The sequence below is a fragment of the Triturus cristatus genome, chromosome 1_2 (genome assembly GCF_964204655.1).
Source record: "Triturus cristatus chromosome 1_2, aTriCri1.1, whole genome shotgun sequence".
NCBI lineage: Eukaryota > Metazoa > Chordata > Amphibia > Caudata > Salamandridae > Triturus > Triturus cristatus.
In genome coordinates this window covers 230,710,731-230,730,669 of record NC_140580.1, presented here as the reverse complement: position 1 = coordinate 230,730,669, position 19,939 = coordinate 230,710,731, and the positions used below count along the sequence as shown (strand labels likewise).

The following is a 19,939-nucleotide window of genomic DNA, read 5'->3' as shown; positions in this document are numbered from 1 at the left end:
AACTGAAGATGTTGGGAGGGGGAACGCATTTGCAGATCAGATAGCAAAGGAGACAGCACGAGCTAAAATAAAGAGGATGTTTGTGGCAGGTCCAGCTAGATGTGTGCCTGAAAATAGGATGTTTGAGGACACACTGGAAAATGTCAAGGAGCTTCAGAGTGAGGCGACAATTGATTAGTTAGCAATATGGCTGGAGAGCATGGCTAATTTGGATGAGGGTGGGTGCTGGGTTGACAAATCCGGAAAGCAGAGATGGATGCCAACGGATGCATATGTCTTCCCTGTGGTTACCATGGCGCAAGGTGCAGCCCACATTAGTGCGAAGGGGATTTGTAAGCTGCTAGACCTGTATGGCAGAATGACAATTTTCCCACGGTTGCAGTCCACCTGGTGTAGTACTGTATGATATGTCTGATGCACAATCCTGGGAAGGGTACCCCCACTCCTGTTGTCAGTTTTGCACTGCCTTCCTTCCCTTTTGAGGTTCTCCAGATGGATTACATCAAAATGGAATGAGTCAATAACTTGAAGAATGTGTTAGTGGTTGTCTGTGCATTCAGTAAATGGATTGAGGCCTATCCCACTAAAGATAACACTGCCATGGCGACGGCAAAGGTACTCTTGAAAGAGTTCTTCCCACGTTTTGGTTTGCCCCGTTTGATTTGGAGTGACAATGGCAGCCACTTCAATGCCAAGGTCATCCAATTGGTGTGCGACGGGTTGCACATTAGGCAAAAGTTTCATGCAGTGAACCCCCCCCCCCAATCAGCAGGCTTGGTCGAGAAGTACAACGGTACTCTCATGCTGAAAATGACCAAGATCAAAGAGAGCACAGGATTGCAGTGGCCAGATGCTTTACCCCTAGCACTAATGTCCACGAGAGTCACAGCTCACTATAGAACAGGATTGTCCCCGTATGAGGTTGTGTTTGGACGCCCGGCAAATGTTTGGGGCGTCTCACGACCTCGTAAGTTCTCCGACATAGAATACCCCTTGCTTATAGATTACCTTTTTGAGTTGACAAAACATTTGCATTCTATTCACCAACAGATCACTGAAACATTGCAGCAAAATCTAGAGGGTCCAGGTCACGTGATACAGCCAGGTGATTGGATACTGATCCGGAATTTTCAGCAGAAGAGCGGTTTGGAGCCACACTGGAAGGGACCCCTGCAGGTCCTTCTGGCCACCAGGACATCAGTAAAGGTCGACGGTCGGAAGAATTGGATCCACAGCACTCACTGCAAGAGGGTGTCCCTCCTGTTGCCCTATGATCAGTGGGTGGCGGACGGGATTGGGGATTGTGAGACGGAGCAGGTGCTTTTTCAGACGCCCGGCTCACGTGTGCACCGACGGAGGAGGAGAGTATTGCAGTGCTAAATGAGGTGGTGCCACCTGAAATTAAGGCCATCCTGGAGCCCCAACCTGTTGGCCCACCTGTGATTGAGTCACGTCCAGTTGAGCCCCAATCCACCAACCTGTCTGTGTACAACCCTTTGCCCTTTGGTCCCCTTGAGCCTGACCCCTTATTCTCTGACCCCGCTGTGCCTGGAGTATTGAGGTACAATTTGCGCCCACGTACGAGGAACAGTGCACTAAAGGGAAAGTCAGGTTAGAGGGATTGACTGCATTGCTGGAGAATAGGGTGAAAATTCCCTGCCCGTGGTACCAACAATAGATTAGGGACAGGGAGATTGGTGCATTATTCGGACAGTCACCAAACAGGGCAAACAAACTGTGTTTCCGAGGAGAAGATATTTTGCCCTGCAACGTGGGATCTGGATCCCAGCTGGACGAACAGCTCCACTGCCGGTGCTTAACAGTGCCTACGCCTAAAGAACAATATATATTGTCTCAGTTTCTTGCTTTCATTCCAGCTTGGCTCCAAGTGTAAGTGTTTTCTGCTGCTTTAAAATATTGTATCCCTTTGGTCGCCCTATTCAGGAGGAAGAGCAGCCTTTTGCAGCTCTACGTCCTGAGCCTGTCTGGTCCTCCTGGTCTGTGAAAAGTAAAGTTGTGTTCGTAGCAATTATTCTAATTTCTTCAAAATTTGGGGTAATGTATTTCCTGGAGGAGAAAAATCCTGTGCATACTTTGATTGGTACTACGTCTGCTCCCCCTGAGCATATCTTTGTTACTCTGGCGCCTCACAAGGAGGAGCACAAGAAGTCCTATAAAGATAATGTGTTCATCCAGACCTTGCATCAAACGCACATTGCTTATAATATGACCAAATGTTGGGTATGTGGGGTGTTTCCCTCAGTAACTCATAGAAGTGAGAACTTACTACTCATGCCATTGTCATATGTTAGTAGCTGTGAGGGGTAGTTTGCATTGCTTAGCATGGTCCGTTTATTTCACCAGGCTGACACATCAGAACAAAAGAGTGCTAGTTCTCGTACCATGTCACAGAACGTACTTTTCCAGCATAGAGTAAACCCCCCCCCCGGGGCTCCCACAGGCTGAAAGCCATTTGGCAGGTTGTTTTTGAGCTCTTGCATGCATGCGTACAAGGGAGTGAGGAAGGGAAATTGGTCTCAGGGTGAAAGGGCCAATTTCCTACAGTTCAACGCATCAGAATACTACCAGTCCTTTCAGACCAGCAATGTTACTGAAGATAAGCCGATACCTTGCCAATGGTGGATGTCATGGCTCTTTTTTGTTTCCAGGGGGCTGGACAAATGGTGGGGTAGAGCAGATGCAACACTACTTATAGCTTGAGAGCAACAAATAGTCCACCCCTCATCCCGCCACCTAACGTTTATTTTGTTTGTGGAGCTCATGGTTATGTTTGGCTTCCTGAAGGGTGGTAGGGAAGGTGTTACCTTTCTTACCTCTTACCACCTGTGCATATAACCCCTCCCAATTACCATAGGGACCACCGCCTACAGTGTAGAGGTGCCCATGTGCTTAGGTTTAAGAGAATGATTAGAACTGATGACATAGATCAGACAGACACCACCTTGCAGCAGTTCACGGACGCAATGAAAGGCATCATACCATTCTGGGGCCCTATGGCTAATAGTCTTAATATTAGACGGCTCACTAGGGTGGTGGAAGGAGTCATTAATACGACTGTAGGAATTTTGGCAAATATCACAGGAGAGGTCCGGGCTCGAGACTTGTTGCCCTCCAAAACTGTATGGTTTTAGACGTTATCCTAGCTGATCGAGGTGGAACCTGTCACGTCATCGGCAGTAGCCGTGTGTGTACATCCCTGACCCCACCCCCACTGTGTATGATGCTATACAGAAATCGTATAAAATAGCCTCATATATACACCAGGAGAATGGTACATGGTCATTCCCTGGATGGTTCTGGGGCCTGTTCGCCACTTGTGGTTGGAAGATCCTTATTTTTCTGGTTGCCATAGAAGGTATCATAATTTCTGGCATGCGGTCTGTGTATACACAGCCTCCCTGCCTGTTGCGCCTGCTGTGTATCAATGTTCAAGGTACGTCCCAGGACCCCAAGGCGTGATTCTAATGCAAAAGCTATGATGATGCAGGGTATTCAGGATTTGCTGAGTATTGAGGAGGGTATTTTGAATATTGATTATATGCATTTAACATTTTAGAGTATTAGTTTCAATGGACAGTTCATATGTTAGCAATGGTAGTCTATGTGTGAGTGTTTCTCTTTTCCCCGTTTTAGAATTGTAAAGACCCTTACCTGATGGCACCAATAAACCTTAGCATGAATGCTAAAAGGAGGGTCTGCTAGATTTGAAATGTTATTCCCGTAATGCACAGACTTGAAGTGCTCCCTTTGCAATGCTTATACTCTATTCTGTGTTAAGTTAGCATTCATGGCGCCATCTTTCTTGGGGCCATCTTGTTTTGTAACTGAGATCGAGCTCCTGTTTTATAATGCTTGCCTCAGCAGAAAGGCTTCCTCTGCACCTCCAGCTTGTACTTCTCAAGGTTGAAGCTTAGCTGCACTATAATGAATGTACTATCTATTGATGCATACCTTTGCTGTTAGATAGACCCGTTCCCACATCTTAGAATGGAAGGCACTGGCTGAGCGGCCTTGGGGTCGAAATAGCATGTACCCAGCCCTGTGCCATGGCGCATCCTTGTTTGCCTTCTTTGTTCACAAACACAAGAATCCTAGGGTCTACGAAATACCTCTAAGTTTACTACTTAAACCTATGCGATAGTGCTGAACCTAACTGGAAAACACTATTGAGCAGAATGTTCCTAGGGGCAGATCCCTTTAAGGACGTAATCCCTCACTCACCAATGGTGACATGCTTCATCATAGGGACTCTCCTCCCAAAGGAAAACCCTAGTTCCTTTGGGGGCTACAACCCCCTCTCTTAGAGGGAGGAGCTCAGGGATGTTTTATTTCTAGTATTTAGGACTGACTAAGTCCACATATGATGAGCAAAGATGTATGAGCAAGGGTGCAGCGCAAATAATGAAAATTGTGAGTATGTGAAAAGAAGTGATCGTTAAAACTGGCTAGGAGGCACCGCAGTCAACTTTAATCAAAAGATGCCTACTGTCAGGATTAAAAAGCAGTACACCTGCGGTATGGATTTAAAACCGCTATGGTGTGAGTTTTAGGTGGTCAACATGTTTCAGCCCAGGAAGACCCAAGGTGGATCGGGCTTTCGTCAGAACCTTACAAAGTAACGCTACTGCAAGTAAAGCAAGTGAAAAACTAAATCAAAAAAGGATATAGGGCCAGTGCAATGTCATAGGCCTCTATCCGAACCTGCAAGTACCTGAAATGGAAAGAAAGTAACACATGTCAGGTAAGTTTGATATATGTTTTAGCAGTATAAAATGTGTACTGAAAAGGATCTGCATGTACAATAGTTCCAAAAGGAATAAAAGGAAAAAAAGATACCTTACCCGCAAAGGCTGGGTACAGGATCTCACCTCTACCTGGCAACCGCTCAGGAAGGCAGCACCGCTCTACAAAAAAGTTTCTTTATATTATTTGTGGGGTGCAGAAGGAGTAAACAAAATCTCAAAACGATCGTATACTATTCAAAAGCTAATCATATCGATCATATGAAAATAACCACTAGTATAAGGAGCTGTAGAATCATGAAAAACAGAAGCGGGGTTAACCTATAAAGGTCACATTACAATTGTTGTAAGTCTACTGTAGGGACTCCAAAGAACTAATCACACAACCCACTGTCAAGCATGACAAACAGAGGGAGCAAGAGCCCTCCACAGACTGTGTAGATAATAATGAGCAAATATAACTGTATAGCATAGAGCAAAAATCCCAAAATCAGCGTGGTTTCTAAAACCTGAAGCAGAGGGACATCAAGGAATGCTCACAAACGCTCACCTATCCGTCGGTACCACTAAACCTGGAGAGCCTGCTGCCGGAGGTGAGTGCTGGTCCAAGACCGCGCTCTTAAATAGCCCTTGCCGTGATTCCTTAATCGAGCTCAGGTGGCGGTAACGATACTCCGTTGACCCCACTGTCAATGATGATGGAAACATATATACTTGCTTTTAAAGCAAAATCTGATGCAAAACCACCCTGAGTAGAGCCCAATTGCTCCTGGTGTGTAACAGTGATAGCAAAGGCAGAATGCAACAGTATTACAGCTAGTATACATATGTTTTTTTAAAGAAACAATTTTTACTTTTATTAAATCTATAAAGATCCTAAAAATAAAACATTTATAGAATGTATATTATGTTTTTGGTCTCTATTTGGTGCTAACTAATGGGTTGTTGAAGAATGTTTGAGAGCAATGTTGGTATGTTGTAAGCAAAAGAGTCCAAAGGGATTGCTTTTTTGACAGAAGTGTTGTTGTTGGTGTCCTGTCCCTTTGGTTAAGTAGGACCCCTCTCTCTTATTTTTTTAATTTATTGCATCACTGTCACCATTTTGTGACTATGAAAGTGGCAAAGCCCGCGAAGTAGCAGGTTGAGAGGAAACATGCAGGTCGAGGAGTATAATCCAGTCCCCTGGCTGGAGAGCTTTTGAACTGTGTCAAGTATGTGATCTTATTTTTTCATTTTTGTGAATGGTCCTGAAAAATAGTCTTCTAGTGAGTGCCTTTTTGGGAACCAATAGGAATCTTCTGTAGAAACCCTTAAGGCAGGCATTCAGCGAAAAGCATAGCTTCTTTGTATTAGTATTTGTTGCACCTCTTGGTAACTTTTCTTGAACATTTCCACAGGAGTGACTTCAACTCATATGCGTGAAATAAAGACAGAGTGATTCCAGCACCACTGTTGCAGCCCACCCGAATGCAGAGGACTCTGAGGCAGGCTGGCAAAACCGTGAATATATTCTCTTGCCAAGGCTTTCTAACCCAAAGTACGCTGAGTAGCAAAAATAACACCTGCATCTTGCGCAGCACCAGTTCATGCAGCATATTGTAGGCGATGCTGCAGCGAGTGCCTGAGACAATCACCACCCTTATAGAGCCCGATGGCTTCTTCTTTGAGTCATCTTCTCTAGCGAGCATTTAGCGTCCATGCTCCAGACTAAGAAGAAATCCCAGCTGTACAACACGGCTACACTTGGGGAAATGTAATGGGTGGAATCATCTCCTGAACTTGGTGGCTTCATAACTTGAGTTATGGGGGAAACATTCAGATTGGCTTCCCATTCCAAGTACCTCAGGGTCAGGGCAGGTAATATGGAGAGCTATAAGGGAGCCTTGACTGCTGCTGCTCAGCTTCGCTAGGAATCCAGTCTGTAAATCACAACTTGATTTTGAGGAACTGCCTCTCAAAAGTATTACATCATTGGGGCAGACAGAACCGGACCTCACTGCCTGCTTTCCCCCCAGCAATACAGCCCTGAGAAAGGTCTTCCCAGGCCTCATTGCCAGGTCCGTCCTAACTCCAAAGACTCTAGCGTTGGTCTCAGGCCTCACTGCAGCCACCCCAAAGGAATACAGCCCAGGCAGGTGATGTGGGTGTGCTGCCTGCCTCCTTAGTAGTCTAGCCCTGAAGCTGATGGCCACTGACCTTCTCATAGGACACAGTACCTAGCCTTGCAACTTACTCACCCACTAAAGAAATTTGCTTCTGGAAGATATGCCTGGACCCACCAGTAGGAACCTGCTCCTCCTACAGGCTGCGGGTATTACCATTTAGCTATTCATTGTAGGCAAATAGAAAGAGAAGAGTTGGGATATGTGTAGTCTATATAACGGAGGGCTCTGTAAGTGATCTGGTGGTTTTGTGAATGGTATGTTTGTGTTATATATGGAACTGTGTGAGGGACTTTTGAGGAGATTAAGTAGGCAAATTATTACTTGTGTTCATTGTGAAATCAGGTATCTCCAAATAGAGGCCTCAGGTGGGGACCTCCATGACCACATCGGGTAATGAGAGAGAAATTTAGAGTGATCTCCAGGTACAGAGACTGACCTCCAGTCCAGCACTCGCCTGCATTACTATCGCTTTAAAATGGTGTATTACCTCCACCCCACTAGATAATTCAGCTGCTCAGTGACTCCAGCTTTGCCACAGCATCTAGACAACTTACTAAGAGCTGCTTCTAGCAAACTTGGATTCCTAGGGAGTAGAAGTCCAAATGCATGCATGTATGTATGTGTTTCTATAGAGCAAACCCCCAGTTGGGAACATCGAAGCGATATATAGATTGGCATTGGGGAGCATAAACTGGAGGTAAGATTATTCACAATAATGTACAAAGTCTTGAATTGGGGAAACAGAAGGAACCCCCATTTGTGCATGAGTAGAGAAACTGGCAGCCCCTAATATATAATTATACTTACAATATCCAACTATATTAGACACATGGACAACCAAACAACAAACAATGAATGATGAGTGCTAAATGAGCAAATCATACCAAGGATTACAGGGCGCAGCCCGAATCGTATTTCACAATCATCACTATTGTTAAATTGCAAAACTTTCCTTTGCAACAATCTTCAGAGGAATTCAGTATTCAGTCTGTGGTTTACATTGCAAATAAAAATATAGTATTGTATCACGAATAGCCAAAGCATATACTATGTTGAAATTTGCATATTTTGCACGTGTTTTATCTCAAAGTGCCTTATATCTCCTGTTTTTTAAGCATCTATAAAAACAAAGTCATTCTCAAAGTGCATGTAGCACATTTTCAAATTGCATGTAGTGACATAATCCTTGTAAACATTAGAAGGGGTTTATGCACATATTCAAGAGTCATTTAATACATCCTGAGGTAGTTCATGAGAACAAAATGTATAGGCCAAACTTATTTGTAGGCTACAGTTTTCTGTGATAGGAAATCAATCTGAACGTCTTTAATTTGATTTCCAATGGGAACTCCTCGAAAGATAAGGGGTTGATGCATTTCAGCCCATCAGGTTAAGGCCTCATCAGAACAAAATTACACTTAACTGTCAGAGACATCTTAAAGAAAGCACAGTCTCACCGGACTCTCAAGGGGCAGTCCTCTTTCACTCGTTAGTGGAATTGTTGGCTGGGTAGTCTCGCGACACAGACCACCTTGTTGTGGAATGTTCTCATTTTGGTTCTTCAGGCAGCTGGACTCCTATATTTATGGACAAAAGGGCTCCTACTTTTGCTTCAAAATCTCAGTGTATTCAGTAATTGCTCGCCAGTTCAAAGAAAGAGTCCGGCCTAAGACGATTCAAACAGTTACTGCACCTCATCCACACATGGATGTACAGTGCCTACCTGAAGCTCAACCCAACAAAGGCAAAATTCATGTTATTTGCAAAGAACAACAAACCAGAATTAGCCAATTATGGCTCAATTACATGAATCTAAATGCCTTCAAACCCCAGATTTCACTAAATGTCAAGTCACTTGGATTTACCTTGGGCACCAACCTTATCCTCAAAGAACACATTGCCAAAAAACAAAGCCAGCTTGCTGAGCAGCTCACTCTCTAATGAAATTAAAACCGTTTCTTCCAGAAAATGACTTGAGATTTATGCTTAGTCACTGAGTGCCATCACATTTTGAAGGTGGTAACCTCCATGGCCTCTCTGACTCCACACAGACACTCCTTAAGGGAATCCTACACCAACCGCGGCCCGTGGAGGGAGTTCCATGGGGCGGAAAGGCGGGGTGGGGAGGGGCAGGGTGGGGGGTACTAAAAACCGGAATATGGATAATTGGAGGTAAGTAAACAATTAAATAAATAAAACGAATTTCGTAGCGCGCCCTGCATCGTGATGCAGCGCGCACAACGAAATTCGTTTTATTTATTTAATTGTTTACTTACCTCCAATTATCCATATTCCGGTTTTTAGAACCCCCCACCCTGCCCCTCTCCCGCCCCGCCTTTTCCGCCCCACAGATCTCGCTCCACGGGCCGCGGCTGTCCTACATACTACAGGATCTCTTATTCAGAGCTGGAAGAAATATGATCACATCACCTGCATCGTGATGGCCCGCACATCTTCAAAACCAACTGCATCATTTACAAAGCCTTCATGACCAGCAACCCCACTTATCTTGCGGACAAGCTCACCATCTCAGGCGACTCTTGGCACACACACAGGCAGGCCACCATCAGACTGGGGACTAGGAAGTGTAAAAAAGGAAAAAAATACTTCAAAGCAGCAGGCCTTTTACAATCTGTGCACCCAGGATCTGGAACAACAGCCCCACATTCATAAGGACTGCCACAACTCTGCTCCAATGTAGGTAAGAGTTGAAGGCACACAACTTTAAAAAACACTACATCACAATTCAGTAACAATCCAATAACCAGCTACCTCTCCCACCACTCATTACTTATTACCTTTATTCTTGCCTCTGACACTGTTCTGAGCTCCGCTGCCCTTTCAACTAGGTTCGCCCAAGCAAATACCACATATCTCCATACATTTTTTCAGTGTATCCGATGTCTAGGTTAGCAATAAGCACATTTGAAATATATGGAGACAGCCAGATACTGCTGGGCTGTGAATTCTCTGCTCTAACCAAATAGTTCTGTTGTTTAAGGCAGGTGTGGTTGTTTCAAGAGCTGCACCACAAGGTTTTGCTCCACTACCTTTCCATACACAACCGAGTTGCGGGGGTCACCACAGTGGAACACCCTGAATCACTTCTTCAATGCTTAGCCAGTGTGTGAGGGCTACATGTTCACGTTCATCTATTTCATGATCTGTTTCTCTGGGTAGAATGGTTTACCCTTTCCCCCTCCTAAAAAATAAAATAAATGAGCGCATTTTCCCATACATTTTGAACTTAGTACAGTTTTTCTACCCGAGTTCCTTTGACATGCTGTGAGGACGTGCATTTCTATTTTCAGGTAGAAAAAAATATGCCAGAAGGTTCTAGCGGGGTTGAAGAGTCTCAGAAGTTTATCTTGTATGAGAAAGCCAATCCTCTTCACAAAAGCAGGAAGTGCGCGCGGAATGCTTTCCCATAACAAGAACAACATTTGGGAAATGCCGAAGTCGTGACTTTCCGGCCTTCCCATTATGTGAGAAATCTTGAATGGATCAAAGTATACGAAAAACAACTGCTTTTGTTAATGCAAGATTGCATGCTATTTATTAAAAAAAATGGTTTAGCTGGTTAAATTCCCTTTCACAGTGTGGCTGACAATTGCTCGTATGTGTGTGTTAAAGTGATCTGCTGATACTTGAGGTAAAAATGCAAGAGTTAGATAATAAAGCTCAAAAGAGATGATGGTACTTCATGTAGCTTTGGTTATTTTTTCGTGTGGATTAACAATAATTTAAAATGCAAGCAGTATTTTCTGAACATAAGTGGTGCCCACTGACTACAGTTCACAGGAACTTTTAACTTCTGTATTTCAACACCCAACTACTCACCAGTGGCGGCTCCTCTGCTAAGGCGGAGCAGCGTCGCCCCACTACTCTTCAGCAGTTAAGGAAGGAAAAAATAAAATGATAATAAGGTAATGTTATTATCATTGTATCTTGTCCTCCTGCTGCGGCAGCTTTGTGTGAGGGGATGGGGCGGGGCTGCAGAGCAGGGAAGGAGTGGTTGCCCACTCCTAAGTGTGCAATTACTGTTTGGTCGGCCCTCTCGGGCCACCCAAAACAGTCATGCGCACTTCCCTGTTCTCCATGCAGGCTGCATTACAGCCTGTGTGGAGATCATGCCCACCCCTCCAGCCCCTGGCTGAGCGCCGTGTCACGGTGGTCAGACCAATCACAACGCTGCATGCAGCATTGTGATTGGCTTAGGGAAGGGAGCCTGGCTGCCTGCTTCCTGTTCCTGGAGTCGGACGCAGGAGAGCAGGAGCAGAAACATGGGACCCGGCAGCAAGGTACGTTGTTTTTATTTAACATTGCAGATCGCACCTCCACCCCTCCCAGCGTGCCCGCCCGCCACTGCTACTCACACACCCAGAGTGTGTTCATGACTCCTGCCTGCTGAGATCATAGCCTGCAGTAGCCAAACCCAAACTGCCATAGTGCAACCATCCTAGTTGAACCTCAGGGCTCATATTTCAGATTTGAAATGAGGTGCACCTTACACAGACCAAGACAGAGTGCCCTATTACAGTAAATGTGCTGTCCACATTCTTCCTCAATTTCACTGCGATGTGGGTGGCTTACATTATGTAAAGGCAAGCCAGCTGTTTGAAGCCGCCCTTGTGCCTTTTACTGTGCAGATGGCAACACGGCCTACATTTGAAAGGGGGGGGCATAGATATCTAAGGGGGGGTAGAGATATCTCTGCATGCAGGTGCAGTGAGTGACTGCACTGCACCCGTATGCACTATAATGGCTAGGGGCTCCTTGGGATCTCTTTTTCTCTCTTTCAAGGGGTGCATTTGGGAAGCGGGAACACATTGAATGTGCGACACCTGACGGCCTCTTTGCTTCTGCGCTCATGTCTGTACAGCATGTGCACAGGGGCAATGTTTTTACTCCTTTTCATGGGGCCACACGCGCCATGAATGAACAACCCCTTCAGTTCATGCTGTCGCTATATGTCTGCCTGTGGGACTGGCATCACAGAAGGGGCTGTGCATACATCTGTGCCCCCTTCTGTGATGCCAGAGTGCCCAGAGGGCTGAGAAAGAGGGCACACACACTTGTTTCACTGCTGGGACACTTAATGTAATATGGCCCTGTAATTATGACTTATAAATGTCACCTGTAATTATCCACTCTAGAACCACCTTTGGTCGAGTATAATACCACCCCTTTTGCAAGAAAAAAACACAGCAAGTTATTTAAATCATGTCACCATGTGGTTTTGGAATGTAGGGCAGTTCCTCCCACAATCAAACTTTTTTTTTGTTTTAAGTATTGAGCCGTAAGTATATTTTGACTTCGGGTCTGCTGCCGTACCAAAAACAGTTGTATTCTGCTGTAGCAAAATGGACCTACATTGTACCAGGTCATTTGGAAATGTCCCACCTTCCTTGGGTACCGGCCCTTGCCTCTGCACAAAGCCAAATAACATATATGTTAGCAAACGCTAAAAATGGCAACTGAATATTTTAAAGCTTTAAAACATTTACTTAATTCTTGGAACAGGGGAATCGGGAGGAATTGATTGTTGTCCTGTCTCTAGTTTTAGATGTTTCCCAGGAAGAACAGTGGCTAACATAAACCCAGTGCGTCACATTTAGAATATATTTGCTGCCTTTATTTTGGCAGGTTTATGTAGTGTAAGCTCGACCCCAAGGTATTGGAGGGCTTGGTTTTCTCTGTGTGGGGTCTGCAAGACACTACTACTACCAGCAGCCCCAGTGCCAGGAGAGGCGCCACCATTCCTTCTACCCACCCGTATAGCGCTTACAAGCAGAACAGTCCACCAGCGGTGCGGGAAAGTAGAGTGCTTGGTTTTCTCTGTGTGGAAGCTACGAGAAGCTACTGCTACTAGAAGCATCAATGCCAGGAGAGGCGCCACCATTCTTTTTTCCCGCCATCCGCATAGCTTAAAAGTGCCACAGTCCTCCTGCTGCGCGTGATGCGTGCGTGCACCCGGGCCAAGGACGGGCCCATCTGCACCCGTCCACGGCCATTCGATGCCGTGTCCATTCTATTGTTTGGTGGAACTGGGTACGTACGGTAATGCAGCGTCGCGCTCTAGTCTTCACAGTGTGACATGATGACGTAGAGCACGTCGGCCATTTTGGGGTGCGCGATATAGAGCGCGGAGCCCGCAAGCTGTAGCACAAATAAATATAATCACACTTACCTGCTACTTATGGTGTGTAACGGTTCTTCCTCCCAGGAGGCCCACTACATTACAACTGGCGACGAGGGTCTGTATTCGAAAAAAGACAACAAAGGAAAAAACCGGGAGCGACACGAGGACCACGTGAACCAAGGACAGTGCACCAGCAACCTAGGAAGCAGCAGCCGGCTACACACAGGCACAGAACAAAAGGGAGAGTGCGGCAGAGGGGACGCTCGTCGTCATAAGCAGCCACCCACGCACACGATCCTGAACACAGCAACAGCGACCAGGTCGCCTGTAGCCAGTGTGATCGGTCCACGTAGCAAGGAAGGGAAGGCAATAGTTACCACACACCACCCCAAGACGCACACGAGGACACAGATGGGGGCAAACACAGCAGGAAAGATACTGCCCACAGGTGAGAGGAGCAGCAGAGCAAGCAAACGATTGTCGAAGCGCAGAGTTGGTGGTTCCACGTTCAAAGAAGATAGAAGGAACGTTTGGGGCCCTGGCGGAACAAGCAGAGCACAGCAAAGGGCGTGGACCTGCGTCGCAACAGAGCCCCACATGCCTGCACAGACAAAGCGTGCCAGGCAGTCCGAGGGGGGAGGAAGAGCCGCCTGGAAGAAGAGCGGACATGTGTGCTCAAACGTCCTCGCTCACTACACCGATTCCCTTCTTACCCAAACCAGGGGATCCCTCGATGAAGTGGGAAGATTGGAGGGAATACTTTATGAACTATCTGGAGGCCCTGGAGGACGAGAATGGAGAAGCATTTCCCAGCAAAAGGAGAAAGAGGATATTGCTTCACAACCTAGGTCCTGAAGGCATCAGAGTGTTCCAGAATATAGTCCCGACCCCACGGCAAGCGGCAGATGACGACGTGTTCCAGCATGCGATTGATGATTTGAATAAATACTATAGGCCAGCGGTGTGCACGTCCATAGACAGATACAACTTCCAATAAAGGAAACAAGCAGTGGGGGAGTCCATAGACGAATATGTAGCAGCGTTGAAGAAATTGGCAGTCACGTGTAAATTCGGTACATTACACGATGAATTCATCAAAGATCAAATTGTCATGCACACCACGAACTCGACGATCCAGGACAAGATCTGGGTAAATGGAGAGGTGACCCTGAAGGAAGTCATAGCCATGGTGAAGAAAGCAGAGCTATCGAAAAGATGTGCGGAGGCGGCGAAAAAAGAGACAGTCACCAGGCCCATGGTGAACAAAGTCACGGAGGCAGAACCACCGGAAAGAGGCAAGGGAGCAACAGGGGACACGAGGGCCCAGGCCAAATGGACGTCCAGACCAGCACCGGTGAAAAAACCTGGCAATGAAGGCAAGAACACGTGTTACAGGTGCGGCAGTTGGTCTCATCCAGCCTATGATAAGCGGTGCCCAGCCTTTCATGCCAAATGCATGTTTTGTGGGATCGTAGGGCACTACGACAAAGTATGTCGCCGAAAGCAAAAAAGAGCAGCAGTCAATTCAATTCAAGAATCTTTATTCGGTGATTAAAAAACACCATAAAAGCACACATACATATACATAGATAAAACGGCATTAAATATTAGTCAAGATCCTTGTGCATAAATAACAATAAAATACTAACATACAAGGCTGTAAATTTAAAACAGGGAGTCACAAGTCTTTTAATCCTCTCCCCTCGTCTTCCTTAGTCGGACCGCAACCTTGATAAAATTCATAACACAACACAAGGTTAGCGGGTCAGAAGCTTTTTGCAAGTAAATTAGTGCATCTCTGGCATGTTCCAGGTGGGCCTTTTTTAGGATGTCTACTAGGAATCTACGCCTGGGCATTGAATAATAGGGACAGAGCAAAGTAAAATGAAGGGAGTCCTGCGGAGACCGATTGTCGCAGCCGCAGGGTCCCTTCTGCTCGATTGACATGGTAAAACCTGCTGGCGAGGCCAACATAAAAGGAAGTAGGCTCAGTCTGAAACGGCACATAAGAAATCTGTCCTGTGTATTGTGTACAAGATACAGGTAGGGCTCCATACCCTCCACACTCTTCACCAAAGTATGAGCCCTTATTAACTTTGTTTCCCCTTCAGCCAGAGCACGGCATTGGGTTTTCCGCTCTAGGAAAATTTCCCCTACTTGTTTCTTGTGCTGTGCTGAAATGGTGGTGGGGTTCTTGAAGAGGTTTCCAAACCCTAGTTCCTCAAGAGTGTTTCTCACATATTTGAGCCATGGGATGCGCATGCAGTGGGTCCTACCTAGGCAGTCCAGTAAGATTTTTCTACTTAGATGCGCGTCTGGATTTACCCAGATTTTTAGCCACGCCACAATTGGCCTAAGTTTTAACAAATCGACCAGATATGGCCTCCCTAGCTCCCTGTGAGCTATGAGTCCAGCAGTGCTGGGTGGTACCCTCAGGATAGATTTCAGATGTTTGTTCTCTTCCTGGTCAATTCTAGAGGTATTCACGAAGCCCCAAACTTCTGCCCCATAGCTTACTTTAGCGCATGTTATGGAGCCGTACAGGTTCATCACCTGATCCGGACTCCATCTGCCCAACCTCCTGCCATATCCGGCTATTGCCCCGTTAGAGGCAATCATTTTGTTACACCAAGGAGTTAAATTGAAGAGCACCATCAAAGGTTACTCCGAGATAGGAGAACGTTTTAACCTCCTCTAAACAATGGGAGCCTATTGTGTAAGAAAATTTTGAGGAAGGTTTTTTGCCTGCCAGGAGCACGTAAGATTTGCTTAGGTTGACAGATAAGTCCAGATCGCTCATAAACTTGACGAACCCATCTATCAGAATCTGTAGGCTTCGTGGTGTACGCGCCAGCAAGACCGCGTCGTCTGCGTAAAGCAGGACAGGGATTTGCCGCGTCCCAACCCTTGGGGAATCTGCCTTTAAGCCCAAAAGAAACTGTTCCAAATTATTAATGTAAAGGGAGAACAAAAAAGGGGCAAGAATACAACCTTGTCTGACTCCACTTTTGCATGGAAAGGAGTCCGTCAAACCTCCCTCCCTGTTAAATCTAACTCTAGCCGTGGTGTCGCTATGCAGCTCTCTTAGTATGGTAATTAGGCCGCTCTCGATCCCCATCCCTGCCATCATGTCCCACAACTTCCCTCTGTTGACGTGATCGAATGCTGCTGCCAGGTCCATGAATCCCATATAAATGGGTTCCTTACTGGCCAGAGTATATTTGGCAGTCAGCATATATAGGTTCAGGCATTGGTCGCTGGTGGACCTCCCTGACCTGAACCCATATTGAGTGTCCGAGAAGATGTTGTTCTCTTCGGTCCACTCGGACAATCTGTTCAGGAGTGCCCTTCCCAGAAGTTTAGCCGAGACGTCAATCAGGGAAATAGGCCGATAACACTTGGGGTCGTCCTTGTTGCCCTTTTTAAAGATTGGCACAATGATCGCTTTAGACCATGATGGAGGGAGACCGCAGGTGATAGCAGTGTTTAGGACCCTGGTCATCAGTGGGGCCCAAAGATCTATATTACTAAGAAAAAGGTCAGGGGGAATTCCATCTGGGCCCGGGGCTTTATTCTTAGTTAGACTCTCCATCCCTGCCGTGATCTCCTTAAGGGTAAATACTACCGGAGGAGCCTGACTTGGGGTTACTGATGACTCTACGTGGGGACCCGATTCATGGTTATACAGGCTCCTAAAGTGTGTGACCCACTGCTCCGGGAGGATGTTAGCCCCTATCTCCGGAGAATCATTTTCTTGAAAGGTCGGTTTATTGATGATTCTCCAGAACCCCGCTAGGTCCCTTCTTTCCCCTGCCTCTCTCAGATCTGCCCAAGCTTCTGCCTGCAGGGTGAGTTTCCTCCTTTTGGTCTCTTTTTTATATTTTTCTCTGCATGCCCTGATTACTTGTGGATCTCGTGGTTTTGACTTAAGGGAGCATTTCAGTTCCCTCAGTGCCTTGGAACAATCTTTATCAAACCACCGGGGATTGACCAGATTACGCGTGGGCGCACTGGACCTTAGTAATCCGTCTATCAGGTTGGCAATGTGGTTAAATGCTTCTAATAACCTTGGTCCCTGGACTTCCAGATCCAAACATTCATTTATGGCCAGCAGACCCTTATCGCTCAGGTTTTTATAGAACTTGCCCCATCTATTTTGGACCATTTCAGTCTCCTGCCTTGATCGGTGACCCTCTCCACGATTGAACGATGGGCATTGGAGCCAATACCCGCCCTATATGCGAGCATTAAAACAAGCGGGTTATGGTCGCTGAAAGTGTTCCAGTCTATCCCTACACTGACTACTTTATTAACCAGGGATCTCGAGACCAGAATATAATCTATAATAGACGAGCAGCCCCTGCCCTTAAAAGTTGGTGGGAGTGTACCATCCGACTGTGGGTCTACCATATTAATGGTGTGCTCTAGATCGTACTTAAGCCGAAGCAACCTAAGAGCCGACCCAGTAGGCGAGTGAGAAAAATGCGGTCCCTTCTCAATTGGGCATTGCGCCCAATCTGTGTTCTTTTTGACCAGTACCGGACAAAGGTGACAATTAAAATCCCCCACCACAAGCAGTCCACCAGACGGTCCCTTATTCTGGGATATGATTTCTTTTCCTAACCTTTGGTCGAGTTCAGTTAATACCGGGGTGTGGCTATTTTCTAACTCGGTGCTATATATGTTAAAAACAGAGAAACGTAACCCCTTTCCCTGGAACCGAACCGCCTGTATCCCATATGAGAACCAGTCTGGAAAGGACCAGGTGCGTGGCAGGTCTAAATCTACATAGATGGACAAACCGCCCATTGCTCTCCCTGAGCTAGATTTTCGGGCGGGAACAAAAAAACACTTGTACCCCTGCAGATGGTAGTTATTCTCCACAGCCCATGTCTCCTGTACACATATAATGTGAAATGTTCTAATGAAGTCCACCCATTCCTTATTGTTGAATTTGCCCGCTATACCCGCTATATTCCATGAGATAAGTCTCACACCCTCTCCACTCCATTCAGCACCCCCCTGGGCCCTTGGTCTTCTTTCAAGAAAGCAGCAGTCAAATACGTCGCACAAGAGTCAGATGTGGAAGGGGAAGGTGAAGAGGAAGAAGACAGCGTGTTGTGCATAGAAGAACACATACTTGGGATCAACTGCAACCGCTCTAAGAAACCCCAATGCAACCTAGTGATAGGAGGAATGCCGATAAAGATGGTAGCAGATTCCGGATCCCCGTACACAATAATACAACAGACAGTGTGGGACGAACATTTCAAAGACCACCTGGGGCACCACCTGGAACCCCCGGATATTCGTCCAGTCACATTCACAGGAGACCCCATTCCCATGGTAGGATACCGAAGTCTGAAATTTGAATTCAAGGAACGGAATGCAAGATGCAAACTATACGTGGCAGAGAAAGGTCCTTCGGTCCTCGGGTGGATCGACCAAGGAGTATTGGGAATACAGTTGAACCCCGGTGGCACTACACAAGTTCTGATGACCAGCGACGAACAACAACCGGACGTCGGAAAGCTGAAGGAAGAATTTCCTACCGTGTTCGGAGGTAAGGTCGGCAAATTGACTAAATTCACGCACAAGAACGAACTCAATGCAGATGCGAAACCGGTGTGCCACAAAGTGAGAAATATTCCACTGGCGATCAGAGAGAAAGTACCACAGGAATTACACAGACTAGAAGATAATGGCATCATAGAACCGATAACCGGTGTAGAGTGGTTGGCACCGTTGGTGGTAGCAATGAAGCCAAACGGCAAGGTGCGGCTGTGTGTGGACCTGAGGGAATTGAACAAAAACATAATAGTAGGAAAATTCCCACTACCAAGGATAGACGAGATGCTGGCAAAGACCAAGGGGGTGAAATGGTTCTCAACCATTGACCTCACCTCAGCCTACAATTAAATAGCCCTACATCACATGTGCCAGAAATTAACATCGTTCATAAACCCCTTCGGGTGTTATCAGTTTCGCAGGATGCCATTTTGACTGGCCTCGGCAGCAGCCGTATTTCAGAAACTTATGCACAAGCTGTTCAAGGAAGTAGAAGGAGTTCAGTACTTCCAAGACGACATCTTGGTGATGGCCATGGACAAAGCCGACCATGATGCCAAGTTTTCCAAAGTCCTACATGTCTTGGAACGCAACGGACTCACTGCAGAGTGGGACAAGTGCCAGTTTGGGATGACATCTGTCACATACTTAGGTCATGAGATCAGCAACCAAGGCATGACACCTAAACAATCCAATGTCAAAGCGATATGTGATGCACCACCCCCGGGAACTAAGGAAGAAGTCAGGTCATTCCTTGGCATGGCTGAGTTTTACGGCAAATTTGTACAGCATTTCGCCACCAAGACACACCACTTGCGGCAAATCCTCCGGGACAAGACAACCTTCGAGTGGACGGAGGAGACACAAGAAGAATTCCAGAAGATCAAAGAGGACATCAGCACAGCAGTTCCTCTGTGTGGATATGATCAGCAAGCTAGATCAGTATTAACGACGGATGCGAGTGAAAGGAGCGGTCCTAATGCAAGAGCGAAAAGGGGGGGAACTGGCCACCCTCAGCTTTGCATCCAGAGCGCTGTCGCCTACGGAACAGAAGTACAGTGTAATAGAAGAAGAGATGTTGGCGGCAGTCTGGGCCATGGAAAAGTTCCGCCAGTTCTTATGGGGCACGAGATTCAGGCTAAGAACAGACCATAAGCCTCTGGTCAAAGTCCTCACATCATTGGGACATGCGAATGCGATCCCCTGCATCGCGAAGATGACCTTGAAATTATTGGACTACAGGTATGATATAGAGCACATCCCGGGAACCAAAAATAAAGTAGCAGACTATCTCAGTCGAG

At 46.4% G+C, this 19,939-nt stretch overlaps 1 protein-coding gene across 2 annotated transcripts in view; it reads right to left on the bottom strand.

The window, feature by feature from the left end:
• LOC146867094 (uncharacterized) overlaps positions 1-19,939 on the bottom strand; it is a 786,406-nt gene that overhangs the window by 285,168 nt on the left and 481,299 nt on the right. Inside the window, exon 3 of one of the 2 annotated variants that reach the window (XM_085603528.1) lies at positions 4,863-4,925. The exons of the other annotated variant lie outside the window; for it this stretch is intronic. Coding sequence (XP_085459654.1) covers positions 4,863-4,925 — 63 coding nt within the window. The remainder of the gene's footprint in view (positions 1-4,862; positions 4,926-19,939) is intronic. 2 annotated transcript variants of the gene reach the window in all.